Below are 21,214 nucleotides of genomic sequence, written 5' to 3'. Positions count from 1 at the left end.
AGCGCATGCATCAATTTGTTTTTTCGGTTTGCGACCGACGATGCGATTTTGAGTAAATTTTCGGCCGCAACGTGCATTGATTTCGGACGAGAGTAATATTTTCTCCGCTGATACTGGAGCAATATTGAAACTCCTTCTCAGAATCAAAAATTGTGTTGTTTCTGCTTGAAACAATTTGATCAATTTTGCTTCTTTCTATAAACTTTAATCCCCCTTTTCTGAAATTATTGCATCTCGCATCCTTTTCTCCGGAGAGCTCTCCCTCTTCCAATTTTTCCATTCTCTGCTAACTAAAAATCTTCGTTTGCTCTTCTCGAAAATGTCCATAACCAGCAGCGCCATCCCTGCAGCGCGTTCAAAGAAACGTTTCGTTGAGTGAGAGACACAGAGAAACACATCCAACGAATATTGCGTGGCGCCCCGCCCTTTCATCCACTTTTTCTTGTTGTTCACCTCAATTCGACTCCATTCGTGCTCCCCTCACTGTCACTTCAATCGTATAGCTTTTCCAGAAGAATCGGTTCAATCAACGATGTCGCAACACAAATTCCTTTTCACCTCTGAATCCGTGTCGGAAGGTCACCCGGATAAGATGTGTGATCAAGTGAGTTGAACAATTGGCCAGATCACGGTATCATTCAGTAAACCTTTCAGATCTCGGATGCGGTTCTTGATGCTCATCTCGCACAAGATCCTCACGCCAAAGTTGCCTGTGGTAAGTGGTTCAGGGATTTAACGACAAGCGGATGTTTCGTTGGAGCCGTGATGAGCTGATTAATCCCTTTTTCTTAGACACCATTCAGAGAATTGATGGCATTGGCAGTTCACCGACAATTCAGAACATCGAGTAACCTAGTTACTGCGAGCATGAATATCGTTTTGTGTTATTACGAGAGAATCGTTGGTGAACTCGTTTCGTTCGCTAATGTTCTCTCGTTGTTTCGCCTAATCATGTCTTTACTTACAGGCTCTGCGGGTGTTGGATGAAAGGGGATGACGCTTGTCGCAACAATATGTTTTCTTACCTGTTACTATGGTTACTTTGATTACAGAAACGGTGACTAAAACGGGTATGATCATGTTGTGCGTGAGATCACCTCGAAAGCCCACGTTGACTATCAAGTTCTCGTTCGTAACGTCGTCAAGAAAATCGGATACGATGACTCGTCCAAAGGTAAGAAGACTAAAATAGACATTGTTTGCGGAAGGATTGCTATCAACTGACAGTGAACCGTTATCAGCGCGTGGACGGAAAACTCCAGTGATGTTCCCTTGGCGAACTCTACTTCCCTAGCAGCTGATATAATGATATTTTCAGGATTTGACTACAAGACCTGCAACGTCCTTGTCGCTCTTGAACAGCAATCACCAGAAATCGCCGCTGGAGTTCATATGGACAAGAGCAGCGATGATGTTGGAGCTGGAGATCAGGGAATCATGTTTGGGTATGCTACCGATGAAACTGAGGAGGCTATGCCATTGACTCTTCTTCTGTCTCACAAGTTGAACTACAAGCTCCACGAGCTCCGTCGCTCCGGAGAACTCGGATGGGTTCGCCCAGATTCCAAGACTCAAGTCACTATCGAGTACGCTTCCGAGGGAGGTGCCTGTGTTCCACTTCGTGTCCACACTGTTGTCATCTCCACTCAACACTCTCCAGATATTGCGCTCGAGGATTTGAGAAAGGAACTCATCGAGAAGGTAAATCTCATATTTTAAAGTCCGTTCTTATTCCTTCGTTTTTTTACAGGTCATCAAGGCTGTTATCCCAGCTAACCTCATCGATGATGACATCATCTACCACATCAACCCATGTGGATCTTTCATTGTCGGAGGACCAATGGGAGATGCCGGACTCACTGGACGCAAGATTATCGTCGATACCTACGGAGGATGGGGAGCTCATGGAGGTGGTGCCTTCTCCGGAAAGGACCCAACCAAGGTCGATCGCTCTGCCGCTTACGCTGCTCGTTGGGTTGCCAAATCACTCGTCAAGGCCGGACTTTGCCGTCGGTGCCTCGTCCAAGTATCCTACGCTATCGGAGTCGCCAAGCCACTTTCCATCATGGTCTTCTCATTCGGAACATCTGCACTGAGCGAGGAGGAACTCTTAACCATTGTCAACGAAAACTTTGACCTGAGACCAGGAATGATCATCAAGTGAGCTAAACAGGACCCAAACGAACATTCATCAATAACTTTTCAGAAACCTCAACTTGAAGAGACCAATCTACGAGCCAACAGCCGAGAACGGTCACTTCGGACACAACGCCTTCCCATGGGAGCAACCACATCATCTCAAGATCTCGTCTGAGCTCCTTGCCAAGTCTCAAGGTCCAATTCTTCCTGACACCATGGGCATTGCTCATTAAGATGTATCGCTATGAACGGCTCCAACTCGTTTTTTAAAATAATCAGTTCAGTTTGATTGCATTTCTTTCTCCACCCATTATTCACTTGTTAAGAATTCCAGCCCCAATCATTAGATTTCAAATCTTCTTCACCCTTCCCGCATTGCTTTAACTCCACATAACATACCGCTTGAAATTGGTTCTTTAATAAAGGTTATATTGGTTTTTCACTCAATTTCAGAAGCGAAAAGATAAAGCTTTTAATTCTTTATTTGGGTCAATATCGACAGAAAGCACCAGGTGTACATATTGAGAAACTAATTGAAATAATTGAAAATAGAAATGGCGGAAATAAAAAGTACAATTAGATTTGAATTCATCGATATTCTACTGGATTTCACCGCTTCGGCATCTGAAGACGTTGCGTTGGAGGATTCCGAAGAATCGCCTCCTTTTTCAGTTGTTATATTCACCTCTCTAGTTTTCATCTCTCCAACGTCGTTTTCTTCTTTTCCGACGTCTTCTCCAGAATCTTCAGAATCCTCTTCTTCTCCTTTCTCTTCATCCGATTTCAATTCCTTGATTATTTCATTTAACTCTTCCTCATCTCTCACTTGTTCCGCTGCGATCTCTTTGACTGGAATCTCATTAGAAATCACTTCTGGAGCAGATGCCGTCGTTCCAGCTCCACCGAATTCATAACTGAAAAATGATTTCGATGGGGAATACGTTCCTTTCGGTTTGACCGATGTTGGAACGTTGGGTGGTGGTTCAGAAGGTGTGGAAGTTGAAGAAGAAGAAGGAGACGTCGGCTTCTTTTTCTCTGAAGCGGTGGGGGAAGGCGTCGAATTTCGATTTCTTTTGCTGGCTTGATCGTTGAGTTTCTCAGCTTTCGAGCTAGGTCGAGGAGACACTTTGGTTCCTAAAATTTGAAAATGCGCTCTAATGAGAAGGGGCGTGTCGTCTAGTTATTTATTTATGCTTTGCCACGCCCCTTTTCATTAGAGCGCATCCGCATACCACAGTAGTTGGAACCCTGTAAATCAGTCAAAGATAAGAAACCCACCAAATGGAGGTCTTGGTTCTGATTTCAATTTTGTCACTGTTGCCTCTCGAATAATTCCCACATCATAGGAGAATGACGTAGCAGAAACACATGAAACATGTTCTGGATGACTGGTAGACAACATATTCAGACGCGTCGTCGGTGGATCCGTCTGAAAGTTCTGTCAGCATCGATGTTTCTGTTAGAACTTACAGTTCTATCAGTTTCCACATAAACCATAAAATCTCCATCCACTGATTGTCCATTCAGAACTGCACCATATCCTCTTGCCGGTGTTTCAAAACTACTAACTTCTGTTTCTTTCGGCCTATAAATTCGAATTTCGAAAACCATATTATAATCGAGACAAAATATTCCGACCCTACCTGAACATCATTTCAAATGCACACTGTTGGTAGATGAGGTTATCGAAACGATTTCTTCTGTACAGTTTGTCCCGTTGATTGTCAAGTGATGCTACGAATTCGTTGGCAGATGAGTCTCCTAGAGTTAAGATGTAATCAAAGTTCATTAAACAGCACAACTTACTTGTCTGAAGTGAAACAGTCAAATTGTTCATCATGCTCATAGTTCCAGTGTCCTTCAAAAGGAATTGTAGAACTTTCCATTGTTTCCCAGAAGAAAGAGCGTCAATGAAATAAATTACATCGTTGTATACTGGATCCATAAATGAGAGATCCGGTTCGAGTTGGAATGTTTGGTCTTTGGAATAGGAACATGAGGCATAGGGAAGCGAGTTTAGGAGGGAGTATCTGTAAGAGATAATTGAGAATTGATTAAATAAAAATGTTTAGAATAATGGAAGTTTACTAATATCCATCGTCAAACTCTCTACGAATTTCCTAATACTTTTGACGCTTACAGCTTGCCTGTTTAGCTCAAAAGGGCGCATAATTCCAGGATTAAAGTTTGTACTAGCATAACATTGAACAAAATTATTGTACCGGGCTCAAATTTGGAGTGCCGAAATCCCAATAATTCATTAGTTAACTGATCAAGTTTCAAACTATTTGGTCAACTTTGAGCTGAGTTATCGTTTGCCAAAGTTGCATGAAAATCGCAAAGAAGCATTACGCCGTTCATTTCTGGACAATCACAGCAATACCGAGACTTGTGGTTAGTACCGAGGCGATTCCGAGACTTGGGTTTAGTGGCTTTGAACCAAACGTTAAATTTTACTTCTTCCAATTTTCTTGCTTCTGAGATACTTATGTCTAGAGATATACTCGATTTTAACAGTCCGGCTAATAGTGCGCCACCCTGCGAATATACATGTGGTTGATTTAAGGCTTTCATTAATAATCAAGTTCGAAATTCAAATCACATCATTTTGAGAGACCGACTAGATTCACCAAACTACATAAAAATCAAACTGCTGAAACAAAATTTTTCGCAAACAAACCTGAACAGATGATCTCCGAATAGCATGTTTAGTGCGGGAATGTGAACTTCCAGAGTGCATATCCGATTGCTGGCCTGTTTGAATGTTAGGAGGAGTGTGTCGTGGGCCTGGAATGAGTTGATTCAAGGTTAGCCTATCGTCAAAAAAATAATGCTGAATTATACTAACAAGTTTATTTGAGAACTATTTGAAACGGTGAAAACTTTTGATGTGACTTGAAATTCGAAAGGAAATGTATTATTGGGAAGAATACATTTCAATCGAACCATTTTTTACCTAGTGGTTCTTAAAGAAATGCTCTTCTTCCGAAACTCAAAAAAAAGATGTCAACTGTTTTACGATTCTATCATAAAGATTGTGTAAAGAATACTGTACTGGAAATTTATTTTGACAAAAAATACATATTGGAAAAATCTTCATTTCAGTGATATTTTGAAAAAGCTTCAGCGCTTCAGCGCGAAATTAACGTCTGAAATTCCAGCCAAATTTTCAAAGTCGATATTTTGACCCCAAACTTTGACAAAATGTTTCCTATAGTTTTCTCCAGTTTTCCCCAAAGTTTCAGCCAGATTGGAACACTCTCCGAGTTTTCGCGGAGTTTTTTTCCTTATTTGCCGACTCCCTGAATAACCCCATTAGTTTTTTGCAATCTATCCGAGGAAACCACTTCTTGATATCTTCAATAGATGACGAGAAAAATTGGTTTCTATCAGAGACGTAGTTCAAGTTTGAGACAAGTTAGAATTCCAAAACCCATTCATGAAAATTTTGCTTGAAAGCTGGCTACTGTGATAAAAGCTAAACTCACTTTCACGTGCAATTGTACCAGGTTGGCATAACAGAAGGAATGTCTCTTATCGACTCGAATTGTGGAGAGCAAATGAAGTTGTGATGGGCGGATGAAGAACATTTGACAGTCCTGAAAGTTTTGGAATTTTCCTGTTTCAAGGACTTGATTAGCCATTCAAAGAAAATCAATCTGACATTCTTCATTAGTCATCTTTCATACCATCTACAGATTGATTCTAGCTCAGATCTTTCAGGCATGTTTCTGATTTTCAAATTGTATTAGAATTTCATACTTTAATATTCTTTTAAGTATCAGTCTGTACATTATATGCTATAAAAATGTTTCGTTTTGATTAAGCCTGTAATAGAAGGGCCTCTTTAACTTGTGACTTTCAGCTGATATATCTCATCTCATGTAAAAGATAGAAAGAATGTCAACTTGTAAATATTTGTCATAAGCAAACATGTTATCAGTTGACCACTTTTTGATATCTCTCATAGGAGCAGAGATAATTGAGCTCAAACTTGATAGTAAGGGGCCATTGTATGACAGGTTTTACGGTATAATATTTATTTAAAGTACCTGGGTGATTCCATAGATAAGTGCATTATTTGGTGCATTTCCCACACTTTGATAGTTCTTTGCATCACAATTTCCACTGGCATCCCCAAATTTAAGCAGCAGAATGAATAGAAGAAACACCTTCCACATGATTATGGTGGATTTGGATTGAGAGATGAGTTCATTGGGAACAAATTCTCTTTTCGGCGAGTCTCCTGGAAAATGACGAAAAATATTGTGGAGCGGGGAAAAGGGAGCCGAAAAGAAGAGAAGGTAATCCAGAGGTTTCAATCATCTTTCAACAACAAAACAAAAGTTTGTGGATGGACCAAGAAGAAGCCAGAAGACGTTGGGGTTAGAAAACAGAAGCAGGGATTATGAAGAAAGGAGAAGAAGGTTCAGTAGCAAAATGTGACACCAAAAACGATTTATGGCGGTTTTTTGAGGGTGACGGAAAGATGACGGAAGAAGAGAGAAGATTCAGAAAACGGTGACATTTTCTGGACGGAGCATTCAAAGGGAAAGTGCATTGTGTCTGTTAGTGCAGAGAGAAATACAGTAAAGCCTTGCGATAGCAAATGATGAATATATTTTTCATTCTAAAGTGACGTCTTCTAAAAAAAAGATTCTGTATAACAGCAGAGTGGTGTCAACTGGTCATAAAAATTCTATGAAAATCGTGAAATTTTTAGACTCGCTTAACTAGAAGCAGTGTAAGAACTTCAACGGAAAATTGAAAAAAAAAGTTACAAGATTCTTCTAGAAGTTTAGAGAAATCGATGATTAAGATTTATTGTTTATACTTTTTCAAGAAAATCATAAAATCGAGAATACTTTTTTGAGTGGATTCGGTGACTGCCCTGTTTTTCTGGAACAAAAAAAGAAGCTGTGGAAGAGAAACTTCGGTGGCCGTGGCCGAAGGTCCCAAAACAAAAACTACCGTAACCTAATAATATTTTTATTTTCAGGATTGATTTTCTCGATTTTTGTGCGTTTTCAGTAATTTTTTCACTATCAAAACTTTTATCTTACGCCTTTTTAATGGAGGAAAATAACAAAAAAACCGACGAAAATCATTAAAAAATGAGAAAATACCGTAAAACCTGTATTAGAAGGGCCCTCCGAGAGGGTCTTGGAAAAGTAGAAGGGCCCAAAATGTGTTGTTTGAAATTAAACATTTTCGATTTTTTCGTACCAGTTGAAAAACAGTTTTCTTATTACTACCTAGAATGGGTCCCAATTTTATAAATCCTATAAAACAGAAATTTTTAAAGAAATCTAAAAACTGAACCAACAACTACCGTAATGCGAACTAAAATCCAATCAAAATAAGAGGGGCTTGCCTCCCTTCCTCCCTTCAAACAGTCATTATTCAAACTGGGACCTCATTATTTTTGGCTCCTCAAAAGAAGAGTGCACTTTCCAAAAAGTGATCTATCCAATTCCAAAAAGCTCGGGGAAATGGCAGAGCTTCGGAAGGAAACGAAACCAGAAGAAGAAGGATTAGTGTCATTTGACCCGAAAAAGAACACTCATTCATCTTCCTCTTCACTTGAAAGGTGAGTTTCTGGACGGGAAAAGATATTCTTTTAAAAATTGTTTTCTTTTTGGTTTCCTAAAAAAGAATACTATGGGATCGGCGACACTTTTTTCAGTGTAAACGGATAGTTGGGTGTCCGGAAGAGAAGAAGAAGTAGTGTGTGGGGGTGAGAAACAAAAATGGATGGATGGGTCTCGAGGGGAACGGATAAGAATAAGAAGAATAAGAAGAAGTAGGATAAGAAGGAATACTAAGGAATCGGTGAGCAGGTCTGTCTCTACGAACACTTCTTCTTCTTCTTGTTTTTTGTTTTTTCTTTCTGTTGTCGTTGAAAAAGATAAAAAAACTCAACTGGATTTATCGTAACTTCGTTAGTTTATATTTTTAGTCATCCTTGAGTTTTTTCTCTCGAAGAAAAAAAAGAAATGGGTTATGATGAACTGACTTGAACCGCAACATTTTTTTTCAGAATTGGACCGTTGGGAAAAGGAGTTTTGGAGACTTTTTTGAGGAGGATGCAAAATTTTTGGGTATTTGGAAAGAAAAAACAACAATGGTCACTTTGACAATTAAAAAGCCTACGGCACACATTAGCAAGATTTAGAAATAAACTTCTTTTTTATTACCCTGTTGAAATAAGTTTTGCTTCATTTTCACGAACCGACCCAATAGACTTCCTCTAATAGAAGCGCACACAAACCGTCAACTCTGAGCTCAATTATTTCGGTTTCTAGGAGAGATATCGAAAATTTGTCAACTAAAACATTAGCAATCTCATGATAAATAATTTTTCAGTTGTCCAACTTTTGATATCTTTCACAGGAATTGAGATAATTGAGCTCAAAGTTATTTATTTATTTATTTATTTATTACTACCTTCAGTCGTGGAAAAGAAAAAAAAAGAGAAAAGAAATACAGTACAATCATACAAAAAAATCAAATACAAATACACAAATAACTAGAAAACACATTCAATTAAAGTGGTGAACTGAATAATAACACTATTTCCAAATAAAAGCACATAACCATCAACACACACACACACATACAGAATGAAAATTATACCTGCAATTATTGATTAACAGTAATAATAAATCATTTTACAAATTAGAGAGAGGGGGCCTTAGTTTTCTCAATTAGACATTCTCAATTAGAAGTTAAAGGTTTGAATGGGCTTCTATTAGAGGAAGTTCGGAGTATAAATTTTTTTTTCTTCAAAAACGTCGTAAAATTATAAAACTGCTCCGAGTTTTAGAGAACACCCAGAAGTAGTTTGACTCTCTGATGAAGTAGTTGTAGGAGTAGTAGGGATAACATGATCCTTTTATCCAATTTGTTCACTTTGCTCTCCGAATTTTTGTGTATTATTTTGTTGTGAATGTTTTCCAGGGTAAATCAGGTTTGATGATACATAAAACGAAGTACTGGAATGAGTTGTGGAATCGAAAATTTTTTTTGAAAAGACATGGAAACTGTAAAAATGTGAAACTCAAAAAATTCCATGGGAAAAAATTGTAAATTTTGGGAGGAATTTTTTTTCCAAAACCTTAAAGAACAATTGTGATAAATAAATTAAAGCATAAATGTTTTATTTTATGGATCAAGTAGCAAAAAAACTTTGAACTCGGACGAAATCGAACTACAGTACTAAATTAATTTTTTCCTGTTTGTACAGGGTTGTTAGTTCAAAATGACCAATTTCGAGGTTAATGATACGAGTTTGAATTTCTGAGGTCTACTAAACGAAAAAAAAAGCTTTTTCCTTTAAAAAAGTACAAAATCGGGAGACAAACCGATTCTTTACCTGTAGAAGAAAAGAAGGCACAGAGCAACAAGGAGTTTAAAGTGCAGGAAGATTGGTTGTCACCTGGATTTGATATACCTACTACTACACTGTCCAATTTCAATTTGTCCACCTATTTTTTTGTTCAAGATTATTTTCAGATCCATCAAATGAACATTTTCTATAACTTTGACTAATTTCTGGAATATTCAAACAGAAAATTTCTGAATAATAAAAAGGCAAGACGAAACTGGACGAAATCTGTCGAAAAGACAAACTTTTCGAAAAAATTTTGTTTTTTCTATTAACTCTGTTCTTTTTGTACATAAAATTTGAGAAATTCCGGTTTTCAGAAATGAGAAAAAAAGTCTTCAAATTTCTACCGTCTTATATGCACTATAGTATATATAATGCCAATTAAACTGTCCATAAAAATCTCGAAGCTGTAAGCCAAAAAATGCTTGTGCCAGAAAAAACAAGTCATTATCGCCAAAACAGATTATCGGAGGGATGAAAACATGAGAAAAGAAAAACGAAAACAGATATGGGATGGATGTCACTGGAGTGGTTTCGGTCCGACACTCAAAATGATGATGATGGTGATCATCATCATCACAATGATGACTCGTTTCGAAGTTGTTGTCCTTCTGACAGACAAGGCTCTCTCTTATGTCCTCCAGAAGACAAGATTCCACGTCAAATCGCACCACATTTATCGCATCAATCATGTGAATCCGCGTGGAAAAGAGGAATCCCGATGGGACACCGGGAACGGAGGAATTGTTTAGGAGATGCGAAAAATGAGAATGGGACAGAGACAAAAAGGGCATATGGATATGGAGAAGATTGATGAGGGGTAAAGGAAATAAGAAAAAAGGAATATAAAAACACGAGGGAGGGGAATTTCGGAGCATAATTTTTAGAAGGGGTTCAAACTAAAATTTGAGGAACAAGTGGAAGTTCCCACAGAACTGATACTGTGATTTCTACTAAAAATAGATTTCCGAGTATAAAAAAAGGCATCGAGTTGTTGGTATACAAGAAGCAATAGAAAACGAGTACGCTCAATTTCACACTGCATACAACTAGAGGAAGGAGGAAAGGGATAGGAAGGGGAGAACAATTGAGAGTGTTTTTCGCATTTTTTGGAGAGAGAGAGAGAGAGCGGGTGACAAGACTTTTGAGTTTTAGTAGAGAGCAATCTAGAAGTTATCAATTGCTCTGGATATGGGATTTTGGCAGATTCACTGTTTCAGGAACTCTAGTTGAAATTGGTTTTATTTTCTGACAAAATAAATCTGAATCAAATACGCAGGTCAAAAGGCTGAAATACGGAATGTTTGCGATTGAGTATCGACATTTTTCAAGAAATAATTTGAAGAATTACTCACCGTGAAACCTGTATTAGAAAGGCATCATTAACAGAAGGGTCCCTCTAACAGAAGGGCACTCCGAGAAAGGCTTGGAAAATGCAAAAGTCCCTGTTGAGAGACCCCCTCGAAATTGTTTTGTTCGAAGTTTAAAATTTCCGCACGTTTTCAGTCAAAAATACTCCGGAAATTTTCATATTTCACAGAAAAAAGTTGAAGTACCTTTTTTTTCGTTCGAAACATTTCTTAATTTTGGCTGAATTGATTGATTCTAATACAATTTGAATGAAAGTTAACCGAACTTTTTGAAGAAAACTATCCGGGAAAAATGACCTTAAATGGAAGGGTCCCTAGAATAGAAGGGCCCTCCAGAGGTTCTAGTAAGGTTTTACACGCCTTTCAAAATTCATAAAGAAACCTTCACTCGAAATCTATAGATTTGCAGAAATTTTTTGAAAAAAAGCTGTTTCGCAAATTTGATGAAAAGAGAAGGCCTATTTTTGTTCCCTATTCTTTCTTTATTAGAAATAATAAATATGTATATATTGTCGAAATAAAAAAAAACTGGGACTTGAGAAGTGAAAACCGTCGCTTTTTTGATCTACGAAAAAGTGCGGCAAAATCGTAATATTTCAGACTTTTGCCTCGTCCGAGCTACTTTCGCAATTAAGTCCGGTTTTTCAATAAAAACCAGATTCTAAAAATGCTAATGATCATGTTCTTACCAAGAAATCTGAATTTTGTTCACAAAATTCTACAAAATTTATAGTAATATTTTTGTTTAATACTGTAGTGATTTTTGGGCGAGGCTCCGTAAATAAACACGGAAGCCGTCCGCGAAATTTTTCAGGTCCCAGTATTTTTAGTTCGACAATAAAACAGATCAGGCAAAGCTTCAATAATATAGTGATAGATTTCTGAGTGAACCAAAAAAAAAAAGTTTCTAATGATGCAGAAAGAAGACGCTGATAGATTATCAATAATTCTTCGAATGAATCGTCTTTGAAGGACCCAAAAATACCACACCAAAAAACTAGCGAAAAAAAATCCGCTGACTTTCTTTCCCGACCTAGACAAAAAGTGCTCTGTAGAAACAGAAAAAGGTTCACTCAAAGTGGGGATTGTGTCGTACTTGAGCATCATCTCAAGTACATACTGGGAGTCTCCTCAAACCAGTGACACCTTCTCATACATGACACAAAACAGGGTCCCGGGAAGAAGAATAAGCGAACAATCGCCCGTGTCTTCTCGCTCCCGTCAATCCCATTTGCGGCAGTTGAATGAGCATGAATGGGAATGGAAGAGAAGAGTAGATCAGAAGGAAGAATAAGAGACATCTTTCAACTTTCAACTTGTACTTCTGTTCAACAATTTTCAGGAAGATTTTGGAGGAAAGGTCGACAACTATGTTTTAGTGATATGACTTTTTCATTGATCTGATGAACTACTAAGGCTTTCAGGATCACTTAAGACGTTTCATTTAGTTATGGCATACCGAAACAAAAAATCATATCGGAAATTTTTAGCAGAAATGAGCTGAAATTGAAGTGGTAAAGAAGAATTTCAGAGCTTTTCTAAATATTAATTAACTAGCATGTAAACATAGAAAGAGATTACTGTAAAACCTGTATTAGAAGGGCCTTACGAGAATGATTCGAAAAATGGAAGAACCATGTAATAAAAAGGCTCCCTCAAAGTTTAGCTGCTTGTGATTATAATATTCCTCAAGAATTGAATAAAAAATCGACGTTCCACGATTTCACAGAAATGCTGAAACACTATTTTTAAATTGATGAGGAAAATTACAGAAAAAATAGAAAGGTCCCCTCTAATTGAAGGGCCCCTGTAATCGAAAGGTCCTCCGCAGGTAACTTGGACCAATAGAAGGGCCGAGCCGGCCCTTTTAATACAGGTTTTGCAGTATTCGTGATGAAACGATGGGGTTTTTTTCTGGTTGATGAAGTTTTGGACTGAAATCGTTACGTCTGCTATGAATCGAGGCGAAAATTAATGTAAAAGTTCTGCCATGGCAGTCTATTAGAGGGAATGCGAGTTCTTTTGCAATTTTTATGACATATTTATTTTGAGGCTCATGAAAAGAGAACACTGGATTTAAAATCCGACATCGAATGTTAAACTTTTGAAATAGAAAAAAATTTAAATTCGGAATTTGGAATTTATGCATTTTATGAATTCGACATATCGTATTTGCTCTCATATAAGCTCACCATCCATGTGCATTATAATCGCAATTATATCGGTTTTTCTATCAAAAATCTGTCAACTGATAAGCTGTTAATAATATCATGATTAACATTTTATCAGTTGACTTAGTTTTATATCTTTCCTGGCAACCGGGATAATTTAGATCAAACAGGTGGATAGAGCTAATTCGGCTAAAAACAGTTAAATGCTAAGAATATGCAAAAATTCAAAATCCTAATAATTACCTTCATGAATACCAAGAACAGAATGATGAGTAGACATTTTGCTAAACTTACAAAATTTGGGAAACAGTATTTTTTTCCAAAAAATTAAAATTATAGTTTTCTCTGGTATTTAGCTTATGCCTAACCTTTGGTTTTCCAATTTTACAATTAGAAATTTCAAAAAATTAATAATTCAACTCAAAGTGCGAGTAGGTGAGCTTCTATTAGAGCGTTTACGGTAAGAGCTCTGATGTGCCAGTTTATTATAGGGAATGTGGGTTTTTGCAATTTCTACGACATATTTATTTTGATGTATGTCCATTGACAGCGTAACACTGAATTAAAAACCCGATCCCGTATATGAAAATTCTGAATTAGAAAAAATATGAATTTGGAATTCGGAATTTGTGCAATCGGTGAATTCAACATACGGTTTTTAAAAAATTTGTTAGTATCCAACGAACCGAACAGAAAACCTCAAAAGTTACTTTGAAAAGTTCACCGGAAACAGCGAATTGAACAAAATGTTTTTTTCTCTAAAAACGGATACCCAACCGGAACAGAAAAAAGTAAAATTAGTGGTTAGTAGCTAGAAAACTCCTTTTCTCCATGCTGAAAAGATGAAAAACTTGATGGATATGAAAATAACATGAAATATTTTTCTGTCAAAAGATGAAAAAAGAAGAGCTGAAAGAAACTTTGCGTGTCAATAGGTAAAAAAAGAAGAAGGAGAAATTTCTGTCGAAGGGTAAAAAGAGAAAAGGATGTGCGACGATGTGAAAACACGGCTGCGGTGCTCCCAGAAGAAGAAGAAGAAGAAGCAGAAGGAAGAAATTTGAATTTTGAAGAGGTTTGGGGGGAGATTTTGAAGTTTTTTAGGCGCTGGTTGACAACTTTTTTTGTTTGAATAAGTGCTCCAGAAGAGAGAAGAAGACGTCGGAGGAGCAGAGAGTTCCGCTGCTTCTGAATTCTTTACGTTTTCGTTTTTCTTGCTTCTCCACCTCGTTTTTTTTCTTTTCGTTTGCTCCTTCGTTCCATTTTCAGTTGTTCTGCTATTGTGTCAGGGGTGCACTTCAAAATTCAATGGAGCAAAAAAGAAAATTGAGAGAAATTGTTGTTTTTGCTGAAAAAAAGAAGTCTTCTGATCTCTGAATGGGTGGATTTTAGATCCATTTCAAGAAAGTCTTTACTGTAAGAATTTGTGAAACAACGAATTTGAAGAACACAAAGTTTCATGCAGAAAACAACGGATAGCTCAATGAAAGGCTTCGGACTCTTCAGACTACAACATACTGTCATGAAAATTGTCATGGTTTCATCTACAGTTCAGGAAACAGTGACCATGCTCACGAATTAAAAAAATATGCCGGTTTCCCAAATAATTTATGAGAAACTGCAGTTAAAGACTTTTAATAGATGGTACGAGCAAAATTTCTGGTGAGGAACTATCCGACATTTGAAGGATACACATTTTTTTCGACTTCAACAATGTCTACTATATTTTTAAGCTTCAAACGTTTGCTACTTTGAGTTTGAAAAGGGAACATTTACAGATTTTTAGCCGATACTGTAGACAATTGCATTGTCCCTTATACATTGTTTCAGTGGGTTTCTATGTTTTTTAGTCTCGGGGCAAAAATTATGACTGCATAATCTTTTGAAACCCGTCAACGTTTAGAGTGTCCACTTGCCGTCTCGAAGACAAATTCCGATTTCATAGAGTTTCAATCGACGCAATGTTTGATCTTTTGGCTCTTGATTTTAGGATTTTCTGCAACAGTTCAACGAAGATGTAATACCCTCTGTGTCTAAAGTGCGTAATTTTAAAGCCTATTTTTTATTCATTTTTTTTACAAATCAGGTTGATATCGGTTCTCAAGTTTTTGTCCAATCCACGGCACTACATTTTGTTAGTAAGCATCATTTCTTGATATATTTATTTGAAACCGAATCAAAGTGATTCAAAGTTGAGACGTCCTTCTATTACAGGTTATACGATAACAATATAGACACATTCTCCAAGTGTGTGACTGATGGACTGCATGCTTCCTGGTGTTGACTCTAAATTGCGCAACTTTTTTTTCTGTGATCCCAATCTATTGATTGGGTACTTGAGTGTTACACGGTGAATATTTCACGAAAAGAGCACATGTGGTGATTGTTGACGCGTTTCTCGTGCATCGATAAAAAAGCAAAATTCAAAAAGTTCAAAAGAAATTAATTTGTTCGTGAACCAACATATTGATGGATTTGAGAGTCTAGGCTTCACTTTTTCCCTCAATTCTTCCCTTTCTAGGTCATTCCACGGCAATCCAAGCTAACAATTTCACGCCAAAAATAACACGCCCAATAAATCAGCAAAGAATTTTGGAAAAAAAAAGCAAATTTTAGCCAAATCTACAGTAATCTGATCCGAATCTGAGTGATTCAAAACCTATCTCCTCCCTCATTTGCGAGCGTTTTCAAAAATAATGTATATCAAAATGTTCGCGAGAAAATTCTGCACAAAAGTTACTTAATTAAAAAAATTTATAATGGACGGTATTTTAATAGATCCCCAAAAACCTTGAAAAATTGACTTTTTCAGTTGATTTTCTAAAGAATGTATTTAATCCTTCAATTCTTAACCAAATTTGACGCTTTTAGGCTCATTTTGTGTGTTTTTACCCCCTTCGTAATTGTTACTCATTTTGAAATGAAAATTTGCCACCCAGAATTTTTAAATGCCGAAAAACCTAATTTTTCACTGTTGCGCATAAATGATAACTCAGAAACTAGCTGAAAACATGCCAAGAAAATTTTTTTTGAAAATTTTGGACGTTTGAGAACGAGATAGATCGTAAAGATTTTTCTCAAAAAACTGTAAATCGAAGTTCAAATTTGAACCATTTCCCGAGTTCTCATTTGTATCTGTTCTCATTTCACCAGTTTTATTTCGCCAGTTCTTATTCATACGAGTTCACATCTATAGTACCACCATCATTTTTGATGTTTTAGATGTGAAACTGATAAGTTATTAGGATTTCATAAAGTCTTGTTATAATGAAATGCTTGGAAATTATTGACGAACACTCCTCTGTTTTGGTGTGAAATAAAACTTCATTTTAACAGAACACTTTGAAAAATAAACCAAATAAAATAGATATAACTGGGGATACACCGATAGAGAAGGGAGGTTTTGGAAAACTGAAAGCTGTGAAGATTTTGGGAGAAAATAGATAGAGAACTGTGCACTATTGCACAGGATGAGAAGGAGCAGAAAAAGAAAAAGGGGATGATGTTTTTTGTTGTCAAAGAAATTATTGATTATCATATGATTACTCGTAGAAAACATTGAGCACTTCGATGTCGCCCGTCGAGAATGTTTGAGTGCATGCGTCCGACATTTGAGGACGCGGAGCAGCGGCGTATGGAGCTGGAGAAAATGATTGCATAATGGTTCCGCCGTTTCTGGCGTCACGGCGAGTTGAGGCACGATATGGAGATGAGATGAATGGTTGGGGTGGAGGACGGTTTGGAGAGGCGAGGAGGACCTGAAATATTGGATTTTGAAGGAAGGGGAGTGATTGTTTTTAGGTTGAAATCATAATTTATCTGTTTCATCGAATAGTCAAACTTAATCGGAAAAGGGACGGGTAGTGGGTAATCATTTCTGGATGCGTGTGAAAGCATAACAGTGTCGATTCAGGATAAATTTTTACGGAAACATAGGAGAGTCCATAATTAGCCCAACTGGCTTCACGGGAAAACGGAGATTTATCACTGATTTGATAAGGTACCATATATTTAAAGACTTGATTTGATAAGGTACCATATATTTAAAAACTTAAAAACATAGAAGCGCACCCACTAACAGAAATTCGTGCAGTTCAACTAGTGCAGTTCGTCTACTCGGGTATTGCAGACATTACCTTGCTTCTTAAAAAATGCTCTGGCGATTTCAATTTCAGGTAATTTCCTGAGAAGGATTTTGAAAAATAGAAGCTCATCCGAAAAAAAACTCATAAGGTGTGCGAAACAGAAAAAACAGAAATAGTGATATTTGAACAAAAAAAAACAAAACCGAACCTCCGGATGGTTTACCTCGATGCATTTGTCTTCGAAAAGACCACGTAAATGCACCGGAATCAAATTGGAAAGTGCTTGATAAAGAGCAGAAAGAAGACAATGAGCTTCCTCGACAATCGTCAATTGGAACTCTTCGGTGATTGGTCGGACGCCCCAGCTGAAAATCAAGCTCATTTTAAGATTTTGGATGCGTATCTGGCTAAATTGTGTGACTTTCTCGAAACTCGTGTTGAAAGAAAAATTCAAGTAAATAATTCTTATAATAAATAAATGAAGTTGCGTCTCTTTCTCTCTCTGTCAGTCTGTCCAAACACGTGGAAAAGTTGAAATAAAATATAAATTGACGTGACCCTTAGAATAAGACAGAGGAGCGAACCGACGAAGTAGGTTAATTTGCGCCGACGACGCACCAGACAGCTGGTTAATTTTAAAAACTCTTCCATGCATCTATGATCGTAAAATCAATCCGTCTTATATTCACGTTTATTCAGTCTTTCTTTTTTGAATAATAACGGAATCGGTAATTTTTTTTAATGACTCACTTTGGACTTTGACTCATTTTTCTGGGAGTCACATCGCTGAGCATCAGTGATTGCGGATAGTAGACACGTTGCAAGTTTATAAAAGTGATTGGACGCATCTCGTGGACTGGCTTCCCGAACTTGTCATGTTGGAGAAGAGAGTGAGCGACCTGGAACATTTTTTTGTGTTAATCAAAGAAATCTCTAAAAAATGTTTCAATGAAAACATAAAACAGTACAAATTGATTAAAAGTAGTTCGTCTTTTAACAGTTCAAGAAAAATATATACCTGTGTATCGAATACATTTCTCATGTGAACTGCGTATTTGTGTGCCAAAAGCGAGGCGACTCGTCTTGCGTCATGAATCACTTTGACCACTTTTTCACTCTCCAGTATCCCCTTGAATCCTGACTCCAAAATGATGACGTCACTGGAAGCCAAGTCGAAAATTCCGATTTGTGAGGTGGTGGCGATGACTCCTGAAATTTTAGTTCTAGAATTGATATGAAAAAAGAAATAGACGCATAGATAATATCACATATTTTTAAAATTCAAACTCTTACTAATATACTGTAACAGTAAAACTCACCTAACGACAGGAAGATCTCTCCATCGACTCCAACAGTAACAGTCTTCAAATCCAGACCAACCACCTTCTTTTCCATATTGTTTATATCCTGCCAGAGTCTTGCGATCAGATCTTGAGCTGGTTTCAAAGCCTTCACAAAATGGATCCGAGTCAGAGCACTTTGATCAAGAGGGAACATTCCATTGTTATTGGTCTCATCTCCTTCATCTGATCCATTTTCCGATCCTTCTTCATTTGGACGGTTCTTCACAAGAGATACCTTATTGGATCTAATGAAAAAGAGTCCTCGATTGAGTTTAAGGAATTGAAGGAGTTCTTTTGGATTAGTTGCGACGTCCTGGCGAATGGTATGAGAGAATCGTTGACAAAAATTTTGATAGAATAGATCCAATGGAATTGGCTGATCTTCATTTTGTTCCAGCACCGATTTCAGATATTCCACGGCTGCTTGTTTCGCCTTCACTCCAGCTAATGGTCTTCCTTCATCGTCCATCTCGATTGCATTCTCATCCGGCTCCGGCATATTCTTCAGGCGGACTCGATCAGCTTCGACCACAAAATAGTCAACTTGAGATGATAAAAACTCGCAGAACTCTTTCAGATGACGTCCCGAGACTAGACGAACTTCTGGAGCAGCTTGAGAACGATGTCCCAATAGAGATTTGATTTGTAGTTCTGGGCCGAATTTGGTGAGTTTGGTGACGAAGAAATCGACGGCTTCCTTCTCGTAGTTACGACTACGGACGCCGGATTGCAGGAGTGGATTGTTCTTGGCATTCAGATCGTTGTGACCGTTTAGGATTACTTGGTCTCCTTCCACAGTGAAGAGTGATGGGTGACCCTGGAATAGGGTAAGGTTGAAAATACCGTTATCCACACTATCAACTTTGATTCCCTATATCTCTCTTTCCTGGAAAAGATATCAAAAAGTGGTCAACTGACAAAATGTTTATCATAATATCACCAACATTTTATCAGTTGACAACTTTATATATCTTTAACAGGAACCGATATACATTTGTTAAAAGTTAAAAGCCAGGAGGCTTTTCTATTACAGGTCTTACGGTACCTCTTTAGAGCGCAATTTGTTAAAAATTCAGTACCTGCAAAAACTCGGTCAATCCTTCTTGAGTCGTTCCAACAGCATTTCTCATCTCCTCACTAAACCCGCGTGCTCCGAATTGACAACTCAAATCATGGATTGTTCTCCGTCCATTTTTCTGCATTAGATGGTCCATGAAGAACAACAACGCCATATTTTTTGCCTCCTCCATTGTTGATGATGATGATTTTTTATGTTAGATGTGTGAATGATACTTGTAGTTATAGGTTTCCGTGAAGTTTTGTATGAATGAAATGTTTGGGGTGACGGACGCAAATTATGCGGCACGACGGCTTGATTTTTTTGGCTTACCTGAAAATTGCGAAAATAGGAATTTTATACAAGAAAAATCGGAGGATGAAAGCTTCCAATAATAAATCAAACTAGAGAAACAGTGGAATATTTAAGAAGAAGAAGAAACTTAAAAAATTTTAAAACTTTATTCAAAGTTCCCTTTTTGTAGCTATAAAAATGCTAGCTATAAAAAACTTTCAACTATAAAAAACTCTCCAAAATCGTATATTTCTCTTTTCTTCTCCAAAAAAATAGAAGAATTCGTAAAAACTGACTGACTCATCAATTCCAAAACTTCCCAAGTCATACAGTTTGGGTTGATGAGTCTGTCGGAAATAGAAGAAAAAAGCGTCAAGTACTTGAAGAACTACATGACAGAACTGACAAGGAATCACAAGATCCTATAAACTAACTAGTAACGAAAAAAAGGGTGTTACAAATTAAACATAAAAAAGGTAGTCAGTGTTATTTGATTAGAGATACCAAGTACTAGAGAGAACTACACGAAAAGAACAAGAAGAAGAAGAAGAAGAAGGAAAAGGACAGTGTGGGAAAGCAGAGGGAATGATCGAAAAATAAACAGAAAATCATGGGGGGACGACGAACAGAATAAAGAGTGACGAGAGAATGGGAATAGAGAAAATAGAACGAGATGCACTAATACTATTATGGTCAGTGTCGAGTCGACGGCGGGGGGATGAGCTCACTGTGTCTGTGTTACAACAAAATAACACAATTACGAAATGTATTGGAAGGTTTTGAACGTCTAGAAGTAGCTTGATCAATAGCTAAGTGGGTATTGAGACATTATTATTTTTTTAGAATTCAAGGAAGTGTTGAAATAGAACATTTTGATTCACAGTAAACATTCTCTGAAACTTCAACAATCCAGAACTTCTGAATCGATTTTGAGGTCCGCAAAAAATCGCCTTCCGCGTTTTCAAATTTAAAAATACAGTTTTTCACAAAGCTGTCTCGAATTTCTTCATTAAAATGACTGCTAAATTAGTAATTTTGGGATCAGCATAGTTATGTTTTTTTGACAGTCATAAACTATTTGAAACAGGGAAATCATAACTTAAACGTAATTTGGTAACGTCAGAACTTTGAAAAGACATTTCATAAAACTACCATATTTGCTTCAATAGAAGCCCATCCCATACGTTCACTTTGAACTCAATTATCTCGGTTCTTATGAGAGGTATCAAAAGTCTATCAATTAATAAAATACTGGCGATATTTTGACTAACATTTTACAAATTCACAAATTCTTGTTATCTCTTACAGAATTGAGATAATTGAGCTCAAAGTGCATAGAGAGGTCGTTTATCTGTGTTTACGGTCTAC

General features: G+C 37.2%; 3 protein-coding genes across 3 annotated transcripts; 1 reads left to right on the top strand and 2 right to left on the bottom strand.

Moving 5' to 3' along the window:
* Positions 1–532: 532 nt before the first annotated feature.
* Positions 533–2,372, top strand: CBG19844 (the record flags this gene model as incomplete). Its single annotated transcript, XM_002633772.1, is given in 7 exon segments — positions 533–604; positions 655–715; positions 1,053–1,087; positions 1,090–1,174; positions 1,319–1,701; positions 1,751–2,160; positions 2,207–2,372. Coding segments are annotated over 7 exon segments (1,212 nt in total).
* A 296-nt stretch (positions 2,373–2,668) lies between these two features.
* Positions 2,669–6,320, bottom strand: CBG19845 (the record flags this gene model as incomplete). The annotated part of the gene is made up of 7 exons (XM_045235343.1): positions 2,669–3,273; positions 3,418–3,568; positions 3,610–3,724; positions 3,783–4,169; positions 4,820–4,926; positions 5,628–5,738; positions 6,192–6,320. The coding sequence occupies 7 exons, from the start codon at positions 6,318–6,320 to the stop codon at positions 2,669–2,671; spliced, it is 1,605 nt and encodes a 534-aa protein (XP_045096901.1).
* Positions 6,321–16,609: 10,289 nt separating this feature from the next.
* Positions 16,610–19,745, bottom strand: Cbr-egal-1 (the record flags this gene model as incomplete). The annotated part of the gene is made up of 6 exons (XM_045235341.1): positions 16,610–16,825; positions 17,361–17,529; positions 17,903–18,051; positions 18,171–18,361; positions 18,472–19,312; positions 19,575–19,745. 6 exons carry the CDS (start codon positions 19,743–19,745, stop codon positions 16,610–16,612), a joined length of 1,737 nt encoding a protein of 578 aa, XP_045096902.1.
* Positions 19,746–21,214: the final 1,469 nt, after the last annotated feature.

This window comes from Caenorhabditis briggsae (assembly GCF_000004555.2).
Source record: "Caenorhabditis briggsae complete genome, chrIV, whole genome shotgun sequence".
Taxonomy (NCBI): Eukaryota; Metazoa; Nematoda; class Chromadorea; order Rhabditida; family Rhabditidae; genus Caenorhabditis; species Caenorhabditis briggsae.
This window is presented reverse-complemented; position numbering and strand designations above follow the sequence as displayed.